The sequence below is a fragment of the Aplysia californica genome, unplaced genomic scaffold (genome assembly GCF_000002075.1).
Source record: "Aplysia californica isolate F4 #8 unplaced genomic scaffold, AplCal3.0 scaffold00332, whole genome shotgun sequence".
Classification (NCBI taxonomy): Eukaryota; Metazoa; Mollusca; class Gastropoda; order Aplysiida; family Aplysiidae; genus Aplysia; species Aplysia californica.
The window spans coordinates 237744-263756 of NW_004797602.1; the positions used below are offsets into that span (position 1 = coordinate 237744).

At 38.1% G+C, this 26013-nt stretch overlaps 1 protein-coding gene across 1 annotated transcript; it reads right to left on the reverse strand.

Moving 5' to 3' along the window:
- Positions 1-1381: 1381 nt before the first annotated feature.
- LOC101854346 (replication factor C subunit 5) lies at positions 1382-21874 on the reverse strand. Its single transcript, XM_005102606.3, has 10 exons — positions 21559-21874; positions 18871-18935; positions 17589-17725; positions 16786-16865; positions 14157-14230; positions 12360-12519; positions 9993-10204; positions 6943-7020; positions 4680-4734; positions 1382-1705 (listed from the first exon to the last, which is right to left on the reverse strand). The coding sequence occupies exons 1-10, from the start codon at positions 21588-21590 to the stop codon at positions 1606-1608; spliced, it is 993 nt and encodes a 330-aa protein (XP_005102663.1). The 5' UTR covers positions 21591-21874; the 3' UTR covers positions 1382-1605.
- Between the last annotated feature and the right edge of the window lie 4139 nt (positions 21875-26013).

Below are 26013 nucleotides of genomic sequence, written 5' to 3' on the forward strand. Positions count from 1 at the left end.
ATCATTATCAGCCTCTATCTCAAAATGGTCTGTGTTGACTTTTGGTACCTTTTTTAGGCACAGACACACTAAAGCAGTCATTAATAGATTCACACGGTACATAAAAGGAAGGGTGTGGTTTGTGCAACTTGTAACGTGATTTTGTGTTTAGTAAGTTTAGTTTTAATAGAGGTTTTACGGCGCTCGCAACTGCATAAGGTCATAGGAGCGCCAGAAGATTAGAGGTGTTACTAGAGAGTAACAAACATAAAAAAGAAGGGGGAGATAAAGACGATAGATGTTTGATAGGAAAGAAGGAGCAAACCACACCAGAGCCGCCGACTACCACCCACTGTTTTAGTAAGAGTTTCATGGCACTTGCAACACAATAAGGTCATATAAGTACCGAAGATTAGAGGCGTTACAAAACAATATCAAACACAAAAAAGGAGCGATTAGGAAAATAGGTGTTCGATAGGAAAGAAGGAGCAGCCCACACCAGAGCACCCGCCAACCACCCACTTGTAACGTGATTCCACACCAGACAAACACAAATCAATTATCAGAAGGCCTACATACTTTCATTTAAAAATTGATTTAGATTCAATTTCATCTCTCATATCAGATTTTGGACAGATAGTCAAACCTGATTCAAAACGGAAGGTCTTCCCAAACAAAGTATTGGCGCCTTTATACCGCCACCAGCCTATTGTCCGAGTTGTAGTCCTCATCAAACATAAGTCATCAGGTCCAACTTCCAATATCATTGAATCTGAGTGTTTGCTAGAGCAATGTGGTGAGCAACAGGTCACTTAGTATTGGACCTATCAAAGACAAGGTTTGTTTGCACAGACCAGTGCGCAATTCACTGCGTAGTTCTATATATCTACATTAGCCTGCCATTGTTCAGAAGCCAGGAGAGGGAAGAGGAAAGATATGACTAACTGTGATGTGTCTGCATCTCTGTTGAGCTTCTACACCCAGAACGCTTGTTCCTACATCCCCCACTCATAGAATACTCTTTGAATCCCAAGTTATTTTTAAAAATTGTTATGAATTTTTTTAAACAGGGAAATCTGTCTCCTTTCTTTGAATCTGCTGAGTTTCACTGTACTACTTTATGGTTTGTACTTATTACTTCATGTTCAGAGCTATGATTACCTCAGCATATGTTCTGAAATTTACATTCCACTTAACTTTGAGAGAGGGAAAAACTTGTTTGAGTAGAGAGAAGCACATCAACACTAAAACAGTCATTTACAGCAGGGAAAAGCTAGACAGAAAGAAACAGCAGAGGGAAAGAAAAGAAGTAAGACCTTTCAGAGGTGACCTCCATCCAAATACAAGGAGAGATGGCTGCAAAAACTGACAGAAAGTCAAACAAAAAAATACAGCAAACTTCTTATATGGCGAAAAACATTTATTCACATTGCTTGCAATGTATAAAAAGGACAAAATAGGCAATCCTTTTTCATGATCATCAAACTGAAATTACAGGATCAATACATCACTCACTCATCAAATATAACATCAAACTCCGACACAACAACAACCCCAGTACAATCATATAACAGAACCCCCCCCCCCCCCCCCCCCCAAAAAAAAACAACAACCGCGACTGAAAATTCATACAGCGTCCTTCGCAATGAGGTCTCTGGCTATCTGAAATGCTGCGATGAAGGAACCCATCTGGATTTTTTCACTGGTGCCAGAAGCAAGTCTATACCTACAAGGAAGAAACCATAAAAGTAAAAAAGATTGTTAGCAGTAAATAAAACTTCAATGAATATAGTTGCAGTTTCAGGGTGATTTGAACATACACCAAATTCCAGCATTTAAACATTCTTCAGTACCTTTTTAACTCCTTGTGATGCAGGGTCAATCTGTGTTTTATAGAGTACAATTTTTTTTATCCCCAGGGATGAAGCATGACGCTCGATTTCATATGATTAGATCTGGTTTGTACATACAACAAACTAAAAATTTCCATGTATGAAAAAAGTATAACTGAATTTCCGTCTGAAATTAGTTGTACTACATCATGTCTAATGTAAACAGTATGGTGAATAGAAAGACAAACAGTGCACAGCATAACGGTCCTCACACTTTTCAAGGCAAGAGATCATCATAATAGCATCCTATCCCCTTCCTCATAATTAGAAGAAAAAAAATGACAGACAGTGCTCGTCATGTAGGTCCCGAAGGGGTTAAACAGTAACAGAAAACATCTTCAAAACGCCATCCTTCTATACACACAAAAATTACAGATCACAAGTTAGTTCATTGGAAAAAACCAAACACAGTGGAGTCCGCTTAAACCAAAATCTGCTGGACCAGTGGATTTTTTCCCTCAATTTAACCATGTTTTGTGGTTCTTATGAGGGAAATCCTGAAAGACCTCAGATACTGATAAATACTGTAACAACTACGAGGGTAGATAAAAACATTTTTGTGGTACTTAAGCTCAGTCCGTTGGCTGGAAGCTACTGCTGGTAATATAAGAAAGTTTTTCTCCCTTTCCATATTACTTGCAATGATCTTTCTCTTTCTAGTAGCGAAAGATCAGGATATATTATGACAATTTGATCCCAAACACTTTTATTTCTTGAACAAAATACGTCTGCAACCACTATCTGTCCACATTATTCAATGCATGTACTGAATACACTTTAAAAGAAAAATTGTGCTTTTCGCTGAATGAATCATTTTAAAGAAAAATGCCAGTTTTCATAAATGCAGAAAGTACGAAGGGGGGGGGGGGGGGGGGGGGGGTCAATAAGTCTTTGGTCTGGGTATGAAGGAATCACGGTAGAGTAATGAAATTTCACCAGCCTCTAGACAATTTCTTTGGAACACACCATGCAAATTTTCGGGAAAATCCAACAATAATAAGGCACTATTCAACGAGATCAATGAAACCATGCACAAAAATGTTCGTTTTTTCTTTGCTGAAGCTGTACCATGAGCCTGTTGAATATCGCTCAGTTATCAAGTTTTTACACTTGCAAGGAAAATCCCCTTCAGACATTTTTTTCAGGAAATGGTCCAAGTTTATGGTGACAAATGTCCTCGTTATAATACTGTGACATACTGGGGAACAAAATTCAAATCTGGATTTATGTCGGTGATGGTTGAAGATCATGAAGGGCGCCCATTCTTTGTGGTAACAGAAGAGCCTGTATCCATAGTGAAGAAACTGGTTTTATCATTTTGACCAAGAACAAAAAATGTCCATGCCATGGAAAACCCCTTCTTCTCCCTCACCAAAGAAGGCAAAGGTAACACCATCAAGAGGAAAGGTCATGCTGTCGTGTTTCTGGGATTGTGAAGGTATCATCATGACTGACTACCTGGAAAATGGAAAAACAGTCACAGGGGACTACTATTCGGGTTTGCTGATAAAACGGCAGTCCGAGCGGGTGAGAAAATGGTATGGAAAACTCTGTAATGGGGTCCTCCTACTGCATGACAACGCCCCAGCGCACAGGGCACAACAAGCAGTCCAGATAGCAGAACAGTGCGGCTTTGAAATCCTGCCACACCCAGCTTATACCGCTGGTCGACTTTATCGTTTGATTCCCGGTGCTAGAAACGGGATGTAACTCCAGATGACTCTGTCTTGAGCAGAAAGTACCAATAATGTCATGAGAGCAGTTCTACACCAAAAGTTTCGAAATTATGCGAGTTTTTAAGAAAAACTAGTCACTCTTCGCTGCCAGGCCCTTCAGGCCGCAAAATTTTTCACATTTTTGATCCTGAACCAGAACCCAATAATGATCTCCCAGTCAGATATATCGATAAATATGACAGTTGAAGACGATTGCAATGTTCCACATAACATCGATGATGATTTTGACGATAGTGGAATTGGCAGGGGATCACCACTAAAGCTACCAGAGGCTAGATCTACGGCTGGGTCTAAAGATACTTTGACTGAAGTGGAGTCGGGGATCACACACAAGACTTAACTCATTGAGTTGGTCCTAAAAACCAGTGTTTTAACCTTTTCCCCTTTTGTTCAGGCTGTGCATTCATATATAAATAACATTTTCAAACTTCAGTAAAATCTAACAACAATTAAAGACACAGTAAACAAAACAATGAACCAACCTAGTATTTTCTAGTATCTCAATTTTAATTCAGGATTCTAGGGAGGTATGAAAAAAAAGAATTCAGGGTTTTAAGGGTTAACCGAAATGCTTCCACTTCAAAACTTAAGACAAGAGTATTTTGAGAGATATTTCTACTAAATTTTCACTCTTTCGCACTTGGGGATAGAGAAACAGGAGAAAAGGACTTGAGAGCGCACATGAATCGATAGCAGGCCAGAGAGAGGCATCGCTTGTGTGTTGTTTGCAAACATCAATGGGACAACACACTGCGCATAAACCTAGAAAAGAGAAAATAGCCTTTGTACATTTGTTGACCCACCTTCATTTAGTGATGACTTATCATCTCTGCAAAGTCAGTTGATGGAGGCCCTACACATGAACATATTAATAATATGACAGCATGTAATGTGTTTTCATGAAGTCACCACCATTGAATTTTCTCGCTTCTCTAGACTAGCGCAGAGCATACCACGGCGTGCACTAGTGTGCTGATCTACTCTTTCTTCTGTTCTGTGCATTAGAACCAGGTTTGGCAGAACAAAAGATATACTTCTATGTAATCAGAACAAAATTAGGAGTAGCACTCACTCAGTATCTGCCATTTTCTCCAGGAGCTGCATTCTCACAGCAATAGGGAAATCAACTGGAAAACGAGAAGCAAAAAAAATTACATAAATACAAGGCTTTTCACGAAAAAATTAGCATGACTTGAAAACCTGAAACTTAGTCTCTTTCTTTTGACAATACACTGAATCTAAATGTGTTGCATTGTGGTGGAATCAGGCTCTCAACAAGACACTGAAATTGGAGAAACCAGTATCTTTCCGCCTGTTAGGTAATTTTTACTAAGTTATAAAAAAAAATTTTCGGCTCAACACCTTTAATGTTCATTGAAAAACACATTTCTACAAGGCTGTTCTAAAAAATGTTGCTCAAAAGCAAAAAACCCCCATAAATTTGCAGTTTCCAAGAAAACCCGCAGCTTTGGATCGAAAGTTACGAAACTTTGGTGTCCATTCTCTCACTAATTTTATCTGACACCAGGTGACCCCCACCTCATTCCATCGCAAATATCTACTTAAGATACATGGGCATTTTAAAAAGTCATCAATAGCCTCGTAAACGATTAAGCTTTATGACGGTACCAACAATTCCACATGCCCGAAAATTGATGAGCACCTCATTTCACCCCATTGTGACACAAATGGAAACTAGAATACTGAAATGTAAGTTAGGTTAAAAACAAAGGAGCCACAAACAGCAGGCACACTAAGTAGACTGTCCTTTATGTATGCGTTTTTTAAAAAGTTTTACAGCAATTGCAACAATCAGGTCATATAAGTGCCAAGAGAGTAATAAACACAAAGAAGAAGAGACAAAGGCGATAGATGTTTGACAGGAAAGGAGGAATAAACCACACTGGGGCACCCGCCAACACTGTTCTTTTATAGCAAGTCCATTGTAATAGTAAAGAGAATGTTTTGGTAAAAGCTTTATAGCATTTGCAACACAAAAAGGTCATGTGAGTGCCAAAGATTAGAGGTTTTACAAATAATTTACTACACGAGTTGTGGTAGATCGTGATTTATCCTACGAGTGAAACTGCCAAGTTGTAATACCAAGTTTCAACGAGTGATTACAACTGACAATTTCACAAGTAGGACGAATCATTTTCATGCGTGTCAGAGTCAGAGTGAGGATTGGAAAAAATCTGGATTGTTCTCCTTTATTGACCTATCCGCATGTCTCCCTCTGCGAAAAAACGCAAGGGGGGAAATGGAAAGTAGCCGTTTGTACGGGTGGCCGTCTTATAGAGGTGGCCGTCAGGGCAGGTTTGACTGTACTTCAGTTGGGCGCCATTCTTTCATTCTTTAGTGTCCTTTTCTATGAGGTAGATGTTTTCTCTTGTTTTCCAAGTCTCTTACATCCCAAGCACACCAACGTCAGAATCCATTACAAATCCAACCCAATTACACACATTTATTTGTCATCTATTATGTTTATATAGAGTGAAAAAGACTGCAACACAATGTGTAGCAAGTAAACAAATGACGTTAGGGACAAAAATAGCACGTCCTTTTCTGATTGTCTATTTTTTTATGCCAATGAATGCTTTGAGTCGTCCAGATCAGTGCCGATGACGATTTCGAGGTCTTATAAACTGTTCTGACGTTGGGAGACATTTTTTCAACTGATTTCTTTTTCTTTTTGTTATCTCCATTGTCTATTTTTATTATTTTCATTTATTAGGTACATAATGATTTTTGTGGCCAGTGAATTCGACAAAATGGATTATTATACCAAATTTGGTGATGTTCATGGATTGAGTCGTTTACACCAAGGTAAGGTTAGATTTATTAAATAACTGTTTTCACAAAATCCCCCCAAAAAAGAGGGAAAGGACCTATGGGTCCTCATCGTGAAATCCGCATTATAATATTAAAAGGATTTATTTTTTCCGAAAGTGCGATGCTTAAACAACTCACGTATGGTATAAAAGAGAGTAAAAAACACCACCAAAAAAAGGAGAGATAGACATTAGTTGTTTGACAAGAAAGAAAGTACAAACCACACAAGAGCACCCGACCCGCTAACCACTTATAACTATCCTTTATGGCCGGATGATTGTAGTGGTAAATTTAACAGAGACGAAACCGGTCATGGAGCACATTTTGAGAGAGAGAGAGAGGGAGGGAGGGAGGGAGAGAGAGAGAGAGAGAGAGAGAGTGAGAGAGTGGGAGAGAGAGAGAGACAGAGACAGAGAGAGAGAAGGAGAGAGGGGAGAGAGAGAAAGAGGGGAGAGAGAAAAAGAGGGAGGGAGAAATAAACAAAATGAGATAAATATGCTTACTTCTGTGTACATAAGCATGCACATCTGCAAGTATGTCCTCCAGGGCAAGACCTTTTGCTGTTTTGAGCTTCATGATATCTGTTTTATCATAAGTTCAAACAAGCTACAAAAATATGGAATTAATACGAGTATGCAAATCTATAAAAGCTCTTTGAAGATTGATTCACTGGGGCAACTACACATTGCATTTATGTAAGAGTAAAGAGAAGCACACAACACAATAACAGTCATTTAGAGCACACAAAAAGCAAGACAAAAAAAAACACAGGGAAAGAAAAGAAAGACCAAAACAAGTGGTGCCTATCAATCATCCACGACATTAATGCGAAATACTTTAAACATGACATGCAATTCCCAAATCACCGGACAAAATAAAATGCAATATCAGGTGACTTCATTAATGAATAACCCTCAAGTACTTGTTTCTTTTGTTCAATAGATATGACAATTTTAATATCATAATTCTTCCAACCATTCATTACTTTTGAGGTTTTTTCCCGAACCTGAACTTTATAACTCAGCAAACTTTTGTGTGTGTACATCACACTCAGGGTATTTGGAGCTTTATACTATACAATGGAAATTGTTATAATCCCTGATTAACACAATTCAAACCCTCGAGGAGACCGGCTTCTTTCATCCTGCCCATCAGGATCAACTTGGACAGAGACGGATGCAACGTCTCAACAGGTAGATGATGATACTCAAGACTAAAAAGCCTTCCTCACATGGAAATCTGACTCAAGTCTTCTGTGAGTAATGGTTTACCGCTTACATCATTCCGGCAGACTGAGACATTCTATAAATTAGCTTCACTCTCCCATAAATCAGGATTGGGTTGATTTAAATCAGTTGATTTTTTAAATTTAAATCAACTTGATTTTTAAAATAAAAATCAGTTATTTAAATCACTTTAAAAAAAATGTATTCTTATTCAGTTTTTACACATTTCAAAATTCAGAATTCCTTTCCTTGGTTTCATAAAACAGATATAAGGTTTATTAGACTAATATCATGCTTAAAAGTCTGCTTTTCCCCCTTCACTGTAAAATAATACAGTATTCAATTTACTTTTTTTTTCTCTTCCATAATTGAAATCAGAGCTGGGTGGATTTAAATCAGTTGATTTTTAAATATTTTAATCAACTTGATTTTAACAATAAAAATCAGTGATTTAAATCACTTTTCAAAAAAATGTATTCAGTTTTTACATATTTAAACATTCAGAATTCCTTTCCTTGGTTTTATTAAACAGATATAAGGTTTAGGAGACTAATATAATCATGCTTAAAAGTCTGCCTTCCCCCCTGTCACTGTAAAATAATAGTTCTCAATTTACTTTTTTTCATAATTGAAAACCAGGGTTGGGTTTATTTAAATCAGGACGATTTAAATCAGTTGATTTTTTAAAAACTTAAATCAACTTGATTTTAAAAATAAAACTCAGTGATTTAAATCACTTTTTAAAAATGTATTCTGTTTTTACATCTTTAAACATTCAGAATTCCTTTCCTTGGTTTTATAAAACAGTGTCACTGTAAAATAATACAGTTCTCAATTTACTTTTTTTTTCATAATTGAAAACCAGGGTTGGGTTGATTTAAATCAGGTCGATTTAAATCAGTTGATTTTTTAAAATTTAAATCAACTTGACTTTAAAAATAAAACTCAGTGATTTAAATCACCTTTTTTTAAAAGTATTCTGTTTTAACATCTTTAAACATGCAGAATTCCTTTCCTTGGTTTTATAAAACAGATATAAGGTTTAGTAGACTAAAATTGCTTAAAAGTCTGCTTTCCCCCCTGTCACTGTAAGTAGTAAAATAATACAGTATTCAACTTACTTTTTTTAAATAATTTAAATCAGCATTTTCTTTTTCTTTTTAGACAAACACAAGCGCGCGCACACACACACACACTGTAATAAAATGCAAGTTTATCTATGCATAATTACCCTCCCCCCCCCCCCCCTTCCTTTTAGACTGACATTTTCTTCATTTTTTGTCTGTAGCCATAATTCACTGATATAGCAGATTAAGGCTTTCTAAAATTGCAGTTGCTTAAATTAATCACTAGTTAAAATAAAGACAATGCATTTTGCACTAAAAGAACATACTTTTAGCCACCAAAAATCCCAAACTGTGTCGACATTTTTTTTTTAATAAAAAAAAATCTGATTTAAATTAAAAAATCTAATTTAAATTTTAAAAATCGATTTTAAAATTTTTTATTTAAAAATTTAAAAAATCACCAACCCTGCCATAAATCCAACTCACGTCTTCTGCATGCAACGACAAAACTTAACCATTACACCAGATGTTGCAGTACACAGAGAAAAGTAAGGAGGAGTGAGGTAAATTGCATTGTGATATACAATACAAAATTATTGATCAGAACACAGTAGTGACTCTCAATTGATGGAAAGCTAAGTATGAATTACATTTAGTTTAAATTAGAGTTTTATGGCACCTGCAAAATAATAAGATCAAATAGGTATTGAAGATTAGAGGTGTTACAAGAAGTCAATGACTTGGCAACTGATAAAACATGTTTGCACCTACATGGCCAAAGCAGTGCCTTATCACAACTTTCTCTCTCTCTCGCTTCCCTTTCTCCTCACATATGGAGGTTTACATAAAATGTGCGGTACATGCACCTGTTCACTGGACTTTTCCATGAAATGACGTACGTCTTCATTCAAGATGCTTTCCCAAATCTTTCAGTTTATATCAAATTAAAACTTGATGAACAAAAAAACCACATTATTTGCCAAGTTGAAATTGCAGAATAAGCCATAGTGTCTTGCACAGTTCCATTGCAATTCCTGACCACTTAGTATTTTCAGTTAGCTTTACCAGAGTGAGTGAATTGCTAAAAATACAAAGGTACTGACTGGCAATGAGGAAAAAAAAGTTTGACCTTTTCGGACCCCCTGCAAACACACACATAGAGGCTTATCCTGAAAATCAGCACCGTTTGAAATAATAAAAGTGAGAATGACAGAGCAGAAGAAATGAAAGAGAAAAATGACAAGTTCCAGTAAAGGATACTGTGGTAGGCAGTGGTAAAACTCTCATTCAGCACCCAGTCCACAATGCTCTCAATATCCTTGCGGAGCGGATGTCCCACACATGTGTACACATTGTCTTCACTGACTTCCTCATACGCCATGGACGTGCTCTGGAGAATGTTGAGGGCTTTCCGCATGTCCCCTCCGGACAGAGTCACCAGGGACTTCATGCCATCTTCTGTCACCTTTACACTAAAAGACGGAAAACATGTAGAATCAAAAGACATGGTAGAGGCAAGAAAATTAGCTGGAGGAAATGTTACTATTGTACTCTTTATAAGTATAACAAAACAGGGCATCATAAAAATAACAATATAGCACAGTATTAAGGCCACTAGTCTTCAGTCTTTGCAAGTTTTACAGCACATGCAACACAACATGATCATATAAGTGCCAAAGATTAGAGTTTATTATTTTTATTTTAGAAGAGGTTTTTATGGTGCTCGCAACTGTATAAGGTCATATGAGAACCAAGGAGTTGATGCCAACAGAGAAGTACTTACAGGGCATTAGACTTACTCTGCTCACCTCTCTAGCTTCAACAGCACAAAGTCTGCTGCGACTATCAAGGCACCCCGGAAATAGCGGGTCACAAAAGTGTGGCAAACATATAAAAGAAGTAGAGGAAAATGACGATAGTAAGAATTAGGAAAGAAAAAGCCACAGTTCCCTTTTGTAGTTCAGGCACAGTTATGATCATGACATAGTTAGATCAGCCCATTTACAATTCTACTGTGCACTAGAACGAGAAATGTCCCCCCTTTGGGAATGGCCTAAAGACACTTCAGTCAGTGGCACCGCCCCGAGGGGTTAAAGATTAGAGATATATATATATGACAAGAGAGTAACAAATACAAAAAGGGAGGAGGAGAGATAAGGATGATAGGTAAAAGGAGCAAACCACACCAGAGCACATGCTAACTACCCACGACCTCTAATCTGACATTTCAGCAATCAGCTTAGTCTTCCACACAGCATCCTGTTCATGAATGAAGAAAAACACATAGACACAATGACAGTAATCAAGAGCTGTGTAAAAGTAAAACAGACAGAAACCAAACAGGGAAAGTAAAGACATACATATAATAGTGGTGCCTTCCAACGAATAGGTCTTTCTGTGCTAGGACAGCTAAAACCATGAGTTCATATGTCACTGCTTTTTTAAGAATGACACATAAAAATGTCCCAATACAATGAGGCACAAAGAGGGTTTAGTATTAGTTTTAGTTGAGGTTTTACGGCACTCGCAACTGCATAAGGTCATAAGAGCGCCAAGGGGTGGATGTCAACAGAGAAGTCCTTAAAGGGTATCGGGCTTACTCTGCTCACCTCTCTAGCTTCAACAGCACAAAGTCTGCTTCAACTATCAAGGTACTCCGGAAATAGCGGGTCACAAGAGTGTGACAAACATACAAAAGAAATAGAGGTAAAAATGACGATAGTAAGGATTAGGAAAGAAAAAGCAGTAGTTCCCTGTTGCAGTGCAGGCAGTTATGAGCATAACATTGATGAATCAGCCAATTTACAATTCTACTGTACATCAGAACATCTTAAGTCCCCCCTTTGGGAATGGCCTAAAGACACTGCAGTAGTAGCACCGCCCCAGGGGGTGACAAGAAAAGTACTGAAAACAAACATTACTATTGTATACCGTGTAAGAGAACAACACATCACATGTTGAAATAACAATACGATAATTGACCATATCAAGAGAGGGCAACTAAACATATGCAATGTATATAAATAAAAGAAATGTGATAAATTTTCATATAGTGAATATTTTAGAACTCCTCTGACACAGTATAGTTTATTTAGAAGGCAGAGGCACAGACTGCTTTGACCCTGCCAGTCAGGGCCAGCACATGCAGAGGATACATCACATCAGACAGATACTAGACAGAAAAATTTCTCAACATGAGAGATTCCAACTCGCATCTTCTGCATGCCTAGGCTAAGCGCCTACCTGCTACACCACAGACACTAGTGACAGGAATATGCACGAAAATTACAGAGCAAAAATATTTCTTTTGTACGTAACATAAAACTTTACAACAAAATTAAATGACAGTACGATAATTGGCCACATCCAAATAGGGGCTATTAAACATACACATGACATCGTCATTTCTGGGATATATATCATACATGATCGCTGACAAGTATGTGCATATCCAACCACCACTCTCTTGAGGACCAGCCAAACGTATACCAGCAACTCCCTTCAAACAAAGCTTTTCAACAAACTTTCCAGATTTTCAATACCTACTTCCTCAAGTTCTTCAAAAACATTGTACATGTGGCCCAAAATAATACAATACCATTTTTCAATATAACTTTTAATACTAACCTTTCCTGTGCTATAACATGTTCTAATCTTGAGACCATCTGGTCTTGATGCAGGGGCCCAAACCTAAACCGCGTGCACCGAGACTGAAGTGCGGGGATGATCTTGGACAAGTAGTTGCAGATGATGCAGAATCTTGTATTCTCCGTGAACTTTTCAATAACTGAAATATATGACGGTCAAATAATTCCACTTATGAACAAAGAGATATTCCCTACAAAACAAACTATTAAAGCAGCAAAAGACTGGACCACTTGAGAAAATATTAAATTGTGGTATACTTAAAGTCTCAACACAAGAAATATACACGATTAAGGCTTTAATTTAAGAGCATACATGTGTGTGAGCACATGAATTTGTGAAAGAATGTATAGGTGGCTGTACGAGTGTGTATGAGTGTACGGACGAAAGGTAATGCCCATAACATCAGTGTCATTTGAGACTCGCAATGCACTTATTTGATGTTTCCCTGCAAAATAGTTTGTCGAAAAAGATGAAAATAAAACCTCTGAAAATCCTGCAGTAACAAATATATAAATATACAGTTGAAACTGTCTACAACAGCCACCCATTATAAAAAATATGCAAGGGAGTAAACCTTAAACGGACATTTGTACATGTGGATTGTCTTATTAGGGTGGCGATTACAGGTTCAACTGTACCTACATTGCAGAATTGAGAAGAAAATAGAAATTCAACACAATACGATATTTCTAATTTCGCGATTCTTTTTTTTTCTCAACCTGATCAAAATGCTTGCTTCAAAAGTGAAAGGTTAATGGGGACTGCTCTCACAAAATCACAAAAACCTAGGTGAGTAGGTAGATGAGGAGGCAATTCTTTGGGTGGCCTTTGTAACGTTACATCTTTTAAAAAAAAATTTTTTAGTAGAAGTTTTATGGCGCTTGCAACTGCATAAGGTCATGTGAGCGGCAGGAGATTAGAGGTGTTACAAGAGAGTAACAAACATAAAAAAGAAGAAGGGGAGATAAGGACAATAGATCTATGATAGGAAAGAAGAAGCAAACCACACCAGAGCACCCGCTAACCACCCACTGTTACATCTTTTCCACCTCCCATAAAGGTACAATTTACAACACAATAAGCATTTTGAAAACTCAGCATCCTGTACTATGCCGTCTCCAATTACTTTTAGAACAGTGTAAATCTCTGAAACATAAAAATTCTGTTGCGATTCCAGCACAAAGGTGCACTACTGTACCAAAATAGACAATTTTTGTGTGTCTATGAATACCTTTTTCTTAAAAAAAAAAAGAAAAGGGATACATCATTCTTGTCATACATTTGTAAAAAGACACTGGTGAATCTTCATTTGCACTGTTTCCAAAACAGCAAAAAACATCACACACTAAACTTTAGTTTAAGTAAGTGTTTTACGGCACTTGCAACACAATAAGGTCATATCAGTGCCAAAGGTTAGAGGTGTTACAAGAGAGTAACAAACAAAAAAGGAGTGGAGATAAAGACGATAGACCTTTGATAGGAAAGAAGAAGCAAACCACACCAGAGCACCCGCCAACTACCCACTAAACTATTCCTTCACAAACGCACTTCAGCCACATAAAGAAATCCAGGGCAAAGGACATTCTAATTATATACACACCTGATCAAAGTCCATTTGAGCCCCCCTCCATTTATAACTTACTTGACCTACACACATCACAGGTTCCCAGTCCCTGTGTGGCCACATTGGGTCACATGTCCGAAATATGTTTTTGACTTACTAAAAGAATGGGGTATCGACATTAACTTCTTCCAACACACTGACACAACACATACCTCGTCTCAGCGCATTCTGAGCATCCTTTGTCATGGCGTCAGCTTCATCTAATATGACAATCTTGAATCCTTTCCTGAAAATCAGTTTGGTTCATTAATAGTAAAACAGAATTTTCTTTTCACTTTCGTCCACACATAATTAAATTTAATGTCATGAACTAATGAAAGAAAATTTAATCTTTTTTCTAAGTTAAAGAAACTTCTTAGTTTAATTTTAGTAGAGGTTTTTACGGCGCTCGCAATTGCATAAGGTCATATGAGCGCCAAGAGGTGGGTGTAAACAGAAAAGTCTTTACAAGGAATCAGACTTACTCTGCTCACCTCTCTAGCTTCAACAGCACAAGGTCTCCTTGGACTATCAAGGCACCCTGGAAATAGCAGGTCACAAAAGAGTGACAAACATACAAAAGAAGTAGAGGAAAATGACAATAGTAAGGATTAGGAAAGAAAACGCAGCAGTTCCCCGTTGTAGATCAGGCACAGTTATGAGCGTGACATGATGAATCAGCCCATTTACAATTCTACTATGCTTGAACGAGAAATGTCCCCCCTTTGGGAATGGCCTAAACACACTACAGTCAGTGGCACTGCCCCGGGGGGAAAACTTCTTACTTCTTTTTTTTTCTCATAGAAAGGTAGAACAGATCATAATGGAAATAGTTCTTGAATTACAATAAAAGCACAAGTAAAATATCCCCAGCAGAAAAATAGCAACTAATTTCAAGTACGACGTACTTTCATTGGGAATCAGAACATCAAAGTACAAAATTTGAACCTTTTGAACTGTCTTACATCCCACAAATAAAATTTTAACTCTTAGTGACAAAACTCAAGTATGAACCCCCCCCCCCCCCCCCCCCCCCCCCCCCCCGTTTCTCAATCCGGCTGTAAATCATGGGTCTCAACTCAGAATTTTTAAAAAGGAGGAACTTTCCGCATGATCACGACAGAAGCCCATTTTCACGAGACATCCACTATTATTATACAGTTGGACCCTAGAATGTTGAAATAAAAACCATCAATTTATCAAAGCAAGGTTATTTCATACCAGTTTGAGGGGTTGGAAGATAATTTCAAGTAAGAGTCACTTACCAAATATTAACAATCTTGATTACGTACAGAAAGTGGAGGCGCACTGTGGTCTTGTTCGACTTATTTATATTTTACCTTCATCATATTCGCCTATATAAACTATATAAAAATGAATCTTGTTTTGAACCTGGGAAAAGGCCTAGAACCAGAATATCGACTGTCATGAACCTGTCTGGGTGTAATGATTCATACACATGTAACATACGTGAAAGACAAAATTAATGCTCAAACTCAAAGTAGAGTAATAACTTGAATAGCTCAAGTAAACCTATTTAGTGTGAGGGATGTAGGAACTGTGGGAGGGCAAGATACAGTGACACTTAAAATCTGCGAATCTCGAACAAAAAGCTAAAATATAGAGACATAATTTACTGTCACCCATCCAATGAAACGCAAACACTTAGGCCCCTGCCCTAAGTTCCTTAACACGCTTACAAGTAGTAATGACGGATCCCGATTATACACAAGGCATGCACAGACGCGCACTTTACTTTGCAGAGAGCTGTCGTAGTAATCAAAATTCTAAATATTAAAATTTGCTTCCAATTTCTTTTCTTTTTTTTTTGTCCTCTGGTGTTGCGTCCAGCCCTCCGCCCATCCCCGAGTGTATCTTTTTTTAAAAATCAATAATATCCCCCCCTATTCCGGAGTCCTGTACTTCACAGCCCTCAGACCGCGCGCAGGTTCATTGACCGGTCACAATGACTGCCCGACAAGACGCTTGTATAACTTTCTTTGCTTTGCCCCCCCCCCCACAAGCAACAGCACAGTGACGAACATTATTTTCATGGCGACACCACGTTTGTAACGCAGAACCTGCATGTTACAAATGTTGCGTATTCAGACTTTTACAGACAAATTTCTGAGACCTTGATTTTCCGGTCGAGCCTCGGTGTCACATACAATTCCGCTTGTACTCTCAGACCTGGAAAAGCCGAATTAACATCACAATCACGACCGGCAAAAATGAACTTAAAGACGTTATCGGACTTGGTTTTCAAATAATATTCGAGTCCTTTAATTTATTTTCCCCGAGTCTCTGCGATTTTTTTTTCCAAATTCGCTGGTAATTCCCGAGGTCTGGCAGTCACTATGTTCCCAGCAACCCTCTTTCTGATTGACCCGCTTTCGCAGTAGCGGAGTTTAGCGGAGGACATGGCGGTAGCGGAAATCCGCTAAATAGCGGAATATTGAGACCCATGGTAAAGTCACAAGACAAAATCTGTCTTCTCAAGTTGTACGTGGGCATCATACGGCATTTTTGCTCATACAACACCCAGGACGACGCTGTCTCTGTCCCTGTGCCCCACTCTCTCCCCTCCCCAAGACAGAATAAATTCTGACATTGACTAAACAAAAGGTCACAGTGAAGGAGTGATAGGGAGATTATAAAGCAAACATTTTCCTTGAAACATCAAAAAAAGAACCACAGTAAGAAGGCAGAGAGCCTTTAAAAATCCTGTACAACTTAAATTCAAGAACATCCCGTGGGGGAATCACACCAGTCACTAGCATCACAATATAATTGTACACTTACTTGAAAATTGTTCTTGTACTTGCAAAGCTCAATACCTGACCTCGCACAATCCCAATACCACGATCATCCGATGCGTTCAACTGACAGTTGTAAGGACAGAACAAAACAAGTGTCAGTAAAGATTATTGTAAATTATATTTGTATAGCTACCAACTTTTCAAGAAAAAAACCAAAAAAACAGACTCTACCCACACAGTTGATCGAAATGGTGAACATAGGCAAAGTAACGCCCTCCAAACCCTTCACACACACACACTGCTTTATATTCAATAAATCCAAGTAATTCAAAGTAGACCTTCAGCAAAGATCTCTCCATCTGACTTATGGATTTTGTTCTCATTATTGTTCACAAATTCCATCTTGAAAGTTCATAATTTTTCTCCAGCATCGGCAAACCCATTAAGTGCAATACTAGAAAATAGAAAATATGTATTTTCCAGTGCAAAAACAGACTTCAACACTCAGAGCTTAAAAACGCATTTAATAGTAATACATCTTTTACATACTAATTGGCAGCTATGTATTCACACACATATATATATACACAAGTCTGACCACACAAAGGTGACTGTATATGTAAAAGTTGAGGAAATCCAAAGAAGGACAACAATCTAATTTTACAATTGATAACATAATATTTTCCTGGAATATAAAGAACAAAAATATTGCATTTGAAACTTTCTAATTTCACGGGTTGAAAAGAAAAGTACCTCATATCTATCATCACTACACATGTAAGTATCAAGAACATTAATGTTTGATTATCAAAAAGAAAATTTACAACTGACGAAAGTAGTAACAACCTCTAAAACCATAGAGTTGAACTCTTTAGGTGAGTAGATTTGTTTTGCTACAGCGAGAATGGTGCTTGTTTTTCCAGTTCCTGGCGGGCCATAGAAGAGCAAATGTGGCAGTCGGTCTTCCGAAACAAATTTGCTTACTGTTGAGGGGGAAAAAAGGAGACGTGAAAAATTCACATTGAAGGCAAAACTAAATCTCAGCTAATAACGTTAAAAAACATATTATCATAATCATCAGACCGTTAAAAGGTAAATGATTAGACAGAGATTTGAGAAAAAGATGTCCATTAAAAAAAAAAACTTTGCAATCATTAACTCTTTCACTACTGATGGCTCGTGTTACCCCCAACGCTGGACCCCAAGCCGTGTTTCACAGCTCACCACTTCCTGCTTCAAAACCACACCTACTTTTATAATAATCGAATCTGAAATAACAATCATTTTTAGCAACATGATGAGATAGGTCACTCTTTCCACTTTATTTTCATAATACATGTGGCTAAAAAATCTTAAATTTGACAGATGGTAGGTAGAATCAGAAAGTAGGTCACAGATAGGACCTGGCCCAGGTGAGGACCCCCCCCCCCCCCCCACTAGTGAAAGAGTAAATTTCTTTTTCTTTATTTAAAAAAAATTAAGCATATATATGTGCTCTCTAAAAAAAAAAAATACTGATTATAGAAGTCGAAACCCCTTTCCTCCCTACCTTCAATAAATTCTCACATTTCAGCCAACGTCCCTTTCAAACTTCTGTATAATAAAAACTCAACAACGATCAAAACAAAAGTAATACTCAAATGTGCTCCAAAATGGTAAAAAATCAGGCGCTTGTCAAAATAATGAAATCGAAGTAACCTACATTTTTCCGCCCATTGGGCAATTTTCATCGAATGTTTGTTTTAGGCTAAGCACCTCTTATGTCCATTTAAAATGATTTTCCAGTGTGGATTTTATTGAAAAACGGCCAAAGTCACTAAAAGATATTTTCCAATTTCCAAGGACACTACAGTGTTGGAAGTCACAAAACTTGGGCAGCTATTTTCTTGCTTATTTTACCTCTGATACTAGGTGACCCCCACCTCTTTTCGTAAATATCTCGACTTCAATTGAAAATATCTCGACTTCAATTGAAGAACTGAAGATTAATTTTTATCAAAAGAAAGGCAAATAGACAGGATTTATTTGTCAAAATATTGACGAGCGCCAGTTTCCACCACATTGTGGCACAATTAAAACCTAATGAGGAAAAAACAACAGCAACAATGAGAAACCAAGAGTAGTTTACTTGTGGTAATGATGTCCTTGTGAGAAATGAGATCATCCAACTGCTTTGGTCGATATTTCTCCACCCTGGGGAAACAAAAGATGACAACTAAACACTTTTAGTTTTAGATAAAGACATTATCCTCAAGCTCAATAACATTCGAAATCAAATAGCCACAAATACTCAAGATTCCATTACAGTCCTACACAGTTCTCATATATTGTCTGCTGCCATTAAGCACTTTCATAAACTTGAACCCATAGTCATAAGAAAAGGCAATAAGGTATGGATTGGTTTAACTCCCCCTTCCAACTAAATTGTCCATTTGAGAGGTGAAATCCCTCCAAAATCAAAGTCTATCTCTCCGATAGAACCAAGCTAAGTAGGCAGAGAGCCCTGAAATTTGATATATAATGTTTAATATCCAACTCCTATCCAGCGGGTCCCACATTAATGCACATTGATTAATAATAATAATAATAGATAGCAGTAGCATTTGGATCTCGCAAGTTTCCGCTCAACAGCATGCTCTGTGCGCTTTACAACCTAATTTACACCCTAGTCAGCAGACCACAGCTTTTTTAAAGATGGGTACCACTAACCCATAAACAATCCAGGTACAAAGATCAATAATCCAGAAGTAAAATGCTTTTTACTTTTTCAAAATAGGCCCATAAATAAAAAAGTCATGGCTGTGTACATGTCAGATATTGTGGGTATTTTGGAGAAAATTCCTCTATAGAGGAATAAAGAAGGGCAAACGGCACCTGAATATTGAAAACCCATAGCTTTCACATTTATGAATGGAATGAGATGAAAAGTGGAAATTGGTGAATTTATGTTTTTTGGGGCAACAAAATAGAAAATGGAAGAATTAAAGTTGTAATCTCAATACCTTGTTAATTATTTGCAAATGAACAGTTAAGGGAATCTGCGGGTCTCATCCCCTAGAAAATCGGGTATATGCTAAAAAAAAATATGGAACTTCGAGTATTATGGATATTCTTACAGAAAAATATGTCAAGAATCCTTTTGTGAAGGTCCCAAGACCTAAAGAGACCTCTAACATGGAAGTGGCTATTCTCATCCGGGGTGAGAATAGAAAAACGATCTACCTCTCACCCCGGGTGAGACTTGCCAGCGTAGGCTATTCTCACCCGGTGCGAAACAAGACCTGCTTTTCCTCATTTTGGAATACTGTCTATCGGTGTGGATGATCAAATTGATAAAAGCCAAGAAAAAATTACGTTATAGCACAAAAGTAAGCTAATTTGATCGTCTTCAAAGATGCTATGGCTATTTCACTGTTCGAATCGAGCCGAACTACGCGGGTCGCCATTTTGTTTTGCCCGGAAGTTCTCGCAAGATCTACTCCTCCCCTCTCTCTCTCTCTTTCTGAATACTGTCTATCAGTGTGGACGATCAAATTGACCAAAACAAAGTTAAAAAATGATGTTAAAACACAAAAGTAAATTAATTTGGTTGTCTACAAAGATGCTACGGCTATTTTTTCGAATCGAGCAGAACTACGCGGGTCGCCATTTTGTTTTGACCGGAAGTTCTCACGCTACTCCTCTCTCTGTCTCTTTCTCTCTCTCCACTGCCCACATACAAAATTGGGTGCTTTTTCGGTAGTTCCCACCCCCCTTATTTAAGCCTGACCTACATCTAGATATCTAGAAGATCTAGAATAATCTAGATCTATATGTTTGATTCGCGGTGAGCTAAGATATCAAACCTAACAACTGCAAAATATTAAATTATGGTAAAATTCAGGGGGGCATGTCCCCCCTGAACCCCCCCCCCCCCCCTACTCTTGTGGCCCAAACCCGTTAATAAAATTGCGGGGTGGGAACTACCGAAAAAGCGCCCAAAATTGTACGCTTTTAGTAGGCTACAGTTGTAATGGAACGTTTGTTCACGGCACAGAATTCTACAATTTTTCTGTTATCACAGTGTAGAATTCTGTGGTTTAAGGTGAACGCAAAATTTGTTGGCCTAGATCTAGGCCCTAGCTAGGCTATAACAGTGAACGCGCACCGGGTGAGAATAGCCAAAAGACTAGCCTGTACTATTCTCATCCCGGGTGAGAATAGAGGTGGCCCTCTAACATACATAAAAATGTATTTGAAAGCAGTAGCGGGGGCAAAAAAATTCAAACATAACGTCAAGAAATGCTAAATTTTACCCCTTGACAACAACACTTTCCGTGGCTGCAAAGTTTATCAAGTTTGGTATCGTTGGAAAGGCCGTGATAAGAACTATTCGATTATTGCACTTTCGTTTTTATACGGAACTACTCCGGGGACCCATTTAGATATGTTTGAAGACCCCCTGAAGACTTTAATGAACGAAACTACAAAATCGCCCGATTGTTTTCCCAGGTGAGAAAAGCCACTTCCAACCGAGACGGTTGTGAGTTGTGATTGCACAATGTTTCGAAAGCTTTGACTTTGTTTGCGTCTTTCCCAAAATTGCATTTTCTGCTAACTGGTAACTTTATAGAAAGTGTAGATCTATCAAAATAACTAACAGTCAGATCTCATTGAAATCTTCACGTTATTCTCAAGATAAGTGCCCTCCTCCTTGGTCCTGACAAGAGCACTTTTCCTGAATATTGATTCTGTTTCGAGTTATTTGGCATTTTTGCGTGGCAGCATCATTTAATAAAATAATTAGGGAATGGTATCTTTAAGTGGGCCTGCTTACCATGGTAAATTGGTGGTGGCACTTTTGCTCATTGTGAATCAAGAAGTAGATCTAGATTTTATGTTGTAAATCAACTTTGTTTTGACAATCAGCACTGTCGTCGGTCTGCTTTGCTTTTGCTTGTGATATTTCCCGGGAAATATTTAACAAAATACGCATATTCGGAATATGGGTATTTCAGAATTTCTTAAAATAGCATAGGAACCGGTAGGTGGGGTCCCTAAGAAATAAAGTAGGCTAAACTCTCTTTCCTTTCCCTAATCCTAAGTGGCTTCAAGAATGAATCATTTTCAGGGTATGCAAGAAGTTCAAAACGTATTTCTGCGCGTACACCATGCTTTTTTTTGTGTAGTTCACGAAATTCTAACTTTAATAAAAATTCCTATAATGATTATATTTTTTATTTGGATCAAGAATATTTCTCGTTGCAAATCTCAACCAAACGGGATTTCTCTCGGAAACAACTCGAGTGAGAGAATCGAATATCGTGTCCTTTCAAATTTCAAAGATAGTGTCCTTTTAGTTGATTCCAAAGGTTGATTCAGTTCGATTGTATTAAAAGTATTATGACTTTTGTTCTTACGCAAATCAAAGCAGTTCGGATTCTCTTGTTTATTTGAGAAAAGAGAAGCACAACAAAATAATGATAATCTAGGCCTGGTGTGGGAAAATAAAGAAAGTCCCACAGACACCCTCCAAACACCGGCTCAGATTCTCTAAACTAAAATCATAATGTAGTATAGGGGCCATATGTGTACACTACTATAGGCACTAAAACTCTATGATAGGCAGTGGCGGCTCGTGGTTTATAGAACTGACCGGCCATCATTCACATAGACTCTTTCTTCCTCCCCCCATCCCCTTCCTTCACAACACACACACACACACACACACACACACACACACACACACACACACACACACTCACACAAACACATTCTCTCTCTCTCTCTCTCTCTCTCTCTCTCTCTCTCTCTCCTCATTTTATACCCCTACTTCCGCTATCCCCACCCCCTCTCACACACACACCACTATAAACATTTTAATATTATAATGTAAAAGAGCTGAGTAATATGGTAGTGTCTAGAAACAATATTATGAATAATGTATGATGGAAGTTACTGAGTTAATAGAAACTGACTTGAACGGCATAGAAAATGAAACACTACTAGAGTCTTTGCTAGAAAACAAACTGTAAGTGAGAAGCCCAACAAACTGCGGGTCATGGCCTCCGGTACTTTAACCAAAGACATTTACTTTCTACACACCCACACACAATATCGACGTGCAATCGACCTGTAAATATGTAATAAGAACTTGATACTGTACCAATGACGCTTTCACATGCAGATTAAGTCTACAATCAGATATACTATACAAAGCTGGACAAAGTTAGCGCACAACAGTTTTCATCGTTATGTAATCAAACGTTCTTCATCACACTTCTCAGTTCTCAGAACACTGTTGTAACGAAGTGGGGAAGTGTGTCAAATGCTAATGATAGAACTTGGTGTCTAGCTGGGGTCAATGGTATTTACGGTCTCTGGCTGGGGTGACGGTGGATAAGGGGAGGGAAGGGAGGGTTTTTGGCCCAGACTCTGACAGCCGAGAGCCTATCGCTCCTCGTTATAATTCTCCTTATATATCTTCACTAGACGATTCTTCTTTTCCCCGGCTAGAGTCATATGGGCCAGGTACGTTATTAGTGGGGAGAAAGCGATGAATAGTCACCAAACAGGAACTGTAGAAGGCTAAACATTCAATAAACAAAAAAGATTAGAGCCATGCTGACAATAAATGTTCTGATGATAGTTAGAGAAAGGTTGAATGATAAGTAGGCCTACATGTATTGCTGATAAAATATTTCATGTGTTTGTGCTGCTCAAGACTCAAGACAGTCTCATTACTGCTTTTGTTAGCAACACGGAGGCCAATTTGGCAATCAAGGGATGTTATATTCGCTCTTAGGGCAGTTGATGGATTTGTCCAACAGACTAACGTCATCGCTGTACCCGCCGTGTTCATTTGTCCTCGTACGAAGCTCCGCGACGTGACGGCTTGACGGGAGACGAAAGTTACGAGCCGGTGCGATTAACAAAGGTGAAGGAATGAGGCTCTGTTGCGACAAAATACCAGTGAATCCTACTTGTCTATTTGAACGCCTTCAAATCGGCAAGGTGCTTTTTGAATGCTGATATATTTTTATTCGGATTTACTTAAAACTGAATGAAAATCATAATCAGCAATAAATCTCTTGTCAACAGTCCAGCTGACAAAAATTTGACCGGCACCGTCGGTCTTGCCCAGTTAACATACCGCCCCTGATGATAGGGACCTATATATATAATTGTGAGGTCAAAAATTCGTGGCGCAATCTATCTTCAAATCATCATCATCATCATCATCATCATCATCATCATCATCATCATCATCATCATCCGGTGCTTTGCCGACTGGCGAGGGCGATTATGGAACTCCACTTCTCACTCTGTCTTGCGTTGCAGCAATGGTGTCTGTTGCTCTTGCTGCTCCTAGCCAAGTTGTCATCTTGTCCAGTGTCTTTTCCCTCTGTCTGCCTCTGCCTCTCTTTCCATCAAACTCTTCAAATATCTCGACTTGAACGGGTGAATCACCTTCACTCATACTTTGTACAGCAGTTTGTATCAATTTTTCGTAACTTAACCATATTTTTCACAACAATAGAGGCTAGATTTTTAAAAAAAATTTCTTCATAAATTTTCTATTATATAACTATAAATCTCCGTCACGCGGAAAATGTGATTGTTCACAGCACTCTCTGCTTCTTGCACACATTTAATAATATACACATAATAGTATGGCCGGATAATGGCCTACGTCACAACTCGCCAATGACACTTTTTAGTGGCAAAACTAGTTAGTTACAGAGGAAAAAAAATTATTGTGAAGACATTTTTTGAACTAAAGGTTCTCAAAAACACGCGTTCAATAAGCATAAAACCGTGATTAGAATACAATGATTCCACATCGACAGGCTTGCTTTTAAAGTTAAAGCGATATTGCCCGAGCTTTTTAGTGGCGACATGTAGTTTTACAAGAAAACTTTTTTAGAGTGAACACATTTTTTGCACTAAAGTTTCTCAAAACACGCGTTCGATAAGCATATATAGTCGCAATTAGAAAACAATGTCAAGCTTTCTTTTAAAAGCAACATTGCCCAAGCTGTTAACTTTTTAAAAGCTATAGAAACTTGGATTTTTAAATTAGTATTTATTAAGAATTTTTCTATAATACAGCTTATGCAGGAATTTGAAAAAGTATTCATTTTAGTTAAGACAAATTGAAATAAGTCATCGTGCAAACGTTGGGGAATCTATAATGATCAGTAGTTAAGGAGATATTTGACAATAAGTTACGCCACGAATTTTTTGACGGCACTAGATTAATGCAACAACAGAAGCAAAGTGATACATCAAAAAGTAAATTTATGATAGATCTACCTGTAATTAACATTCATTTCTAAGTGTTGCGCCTCACAAAAGCTCGAAAACTTTGCAGTAAATGCTTTAGCTAAAAACATACGGCAGAGCAAATGAGTACGGTTCAAAGATTATGTAGGCCATGTGCAGTGTAGCAACAAAGATAGCTCACTACAAAAGATGGTTCATTCTAAAACATTTTTAAAAATATATTTTTAAAAAAAAGGTTATAATACGTCCACAACAATTCATGAACAATAGACTATATTTATTTCTTCGGTGTTGATTTAAAAAACTGGGTTTTTATTAAAAGACGTCTTTTAGAACAAAGTTAAGTGTACTCGTTTGTATCCAAGATCGCCACCCTCTCAAGAACATGGTGTAGGTAGTCCTTTCGAAGATGACGATGAATCCTGCTGCTCATCTGTGGACGCGCATGTGGCTGTGCAATCCGATCCTGGATGAACAATGTCTGTTGCAGTGGGGACACTGGAGTGTCGTGGTTGTGGCGGTTGGCTTATGTCTCCTCTCTCTTCTGATAGTCAGCTTCTCCCTGTAGTTTGCATCACTGTTTCCGCTGGCAATACGGACGGCCCTGAGCTAGGTGTTCCTTTCGGTGGCAGTTCTTTCGAGTTCTTTGGGAGTTACCTTAGCAAACTGGAGGTTTTCCTTTATCGTGTCTTTGAACCACTTTTTGGCCTCCCGGGATTTCTTTTGCCACTTGCGAATTCGCCGAACAGCAGCTGTTTGGGAATTCGGTGGTCTTCCATGCGGATGCCATGGCCGACCCATCTCAAGAACATTAATACAATTCTCAACATTAAAATTTAAAGATTTGTCGTGACGTGCTTCTTTTTTTTAAAGGATTTTTGTCGAAGGCTAAAACTATAATTGTGAAAGTATATATGGGGGTGGGCCGGGGAGGAGGAGGAGTGGAAGCAGACAGAATATTTAAAGCAATTAGAAAAAGGAAAGACACCCCATTCCCCATCCTCAC

What these genes read in the sequence shown, in the direction of transcription:
- LOC101854346 (XM_005102606.3), bottom strand. Translation starts at nt 21,590, where the DNA reads ATGAGCAAAAGTGCCACCACCAATTTACCATG. An exon ending in GCCACCACCAATTTACCATG is followed by an intron (nt 18,936 to 21,558) that starts GTAAGCAGGCCC and finishes TTGTTTCCCCAG; the next exon opens with GGTGGAGAAATATCGACCAA. An exon ending in GAGAAAATGGCAGATACTGA is followed by an intron (nt 1,706 to 4,679) that starts GTGAGTGCTACT and finishes TCTTCCTTGTAG; the next exon opens with GTATAGACTTGCTTCTGGCA.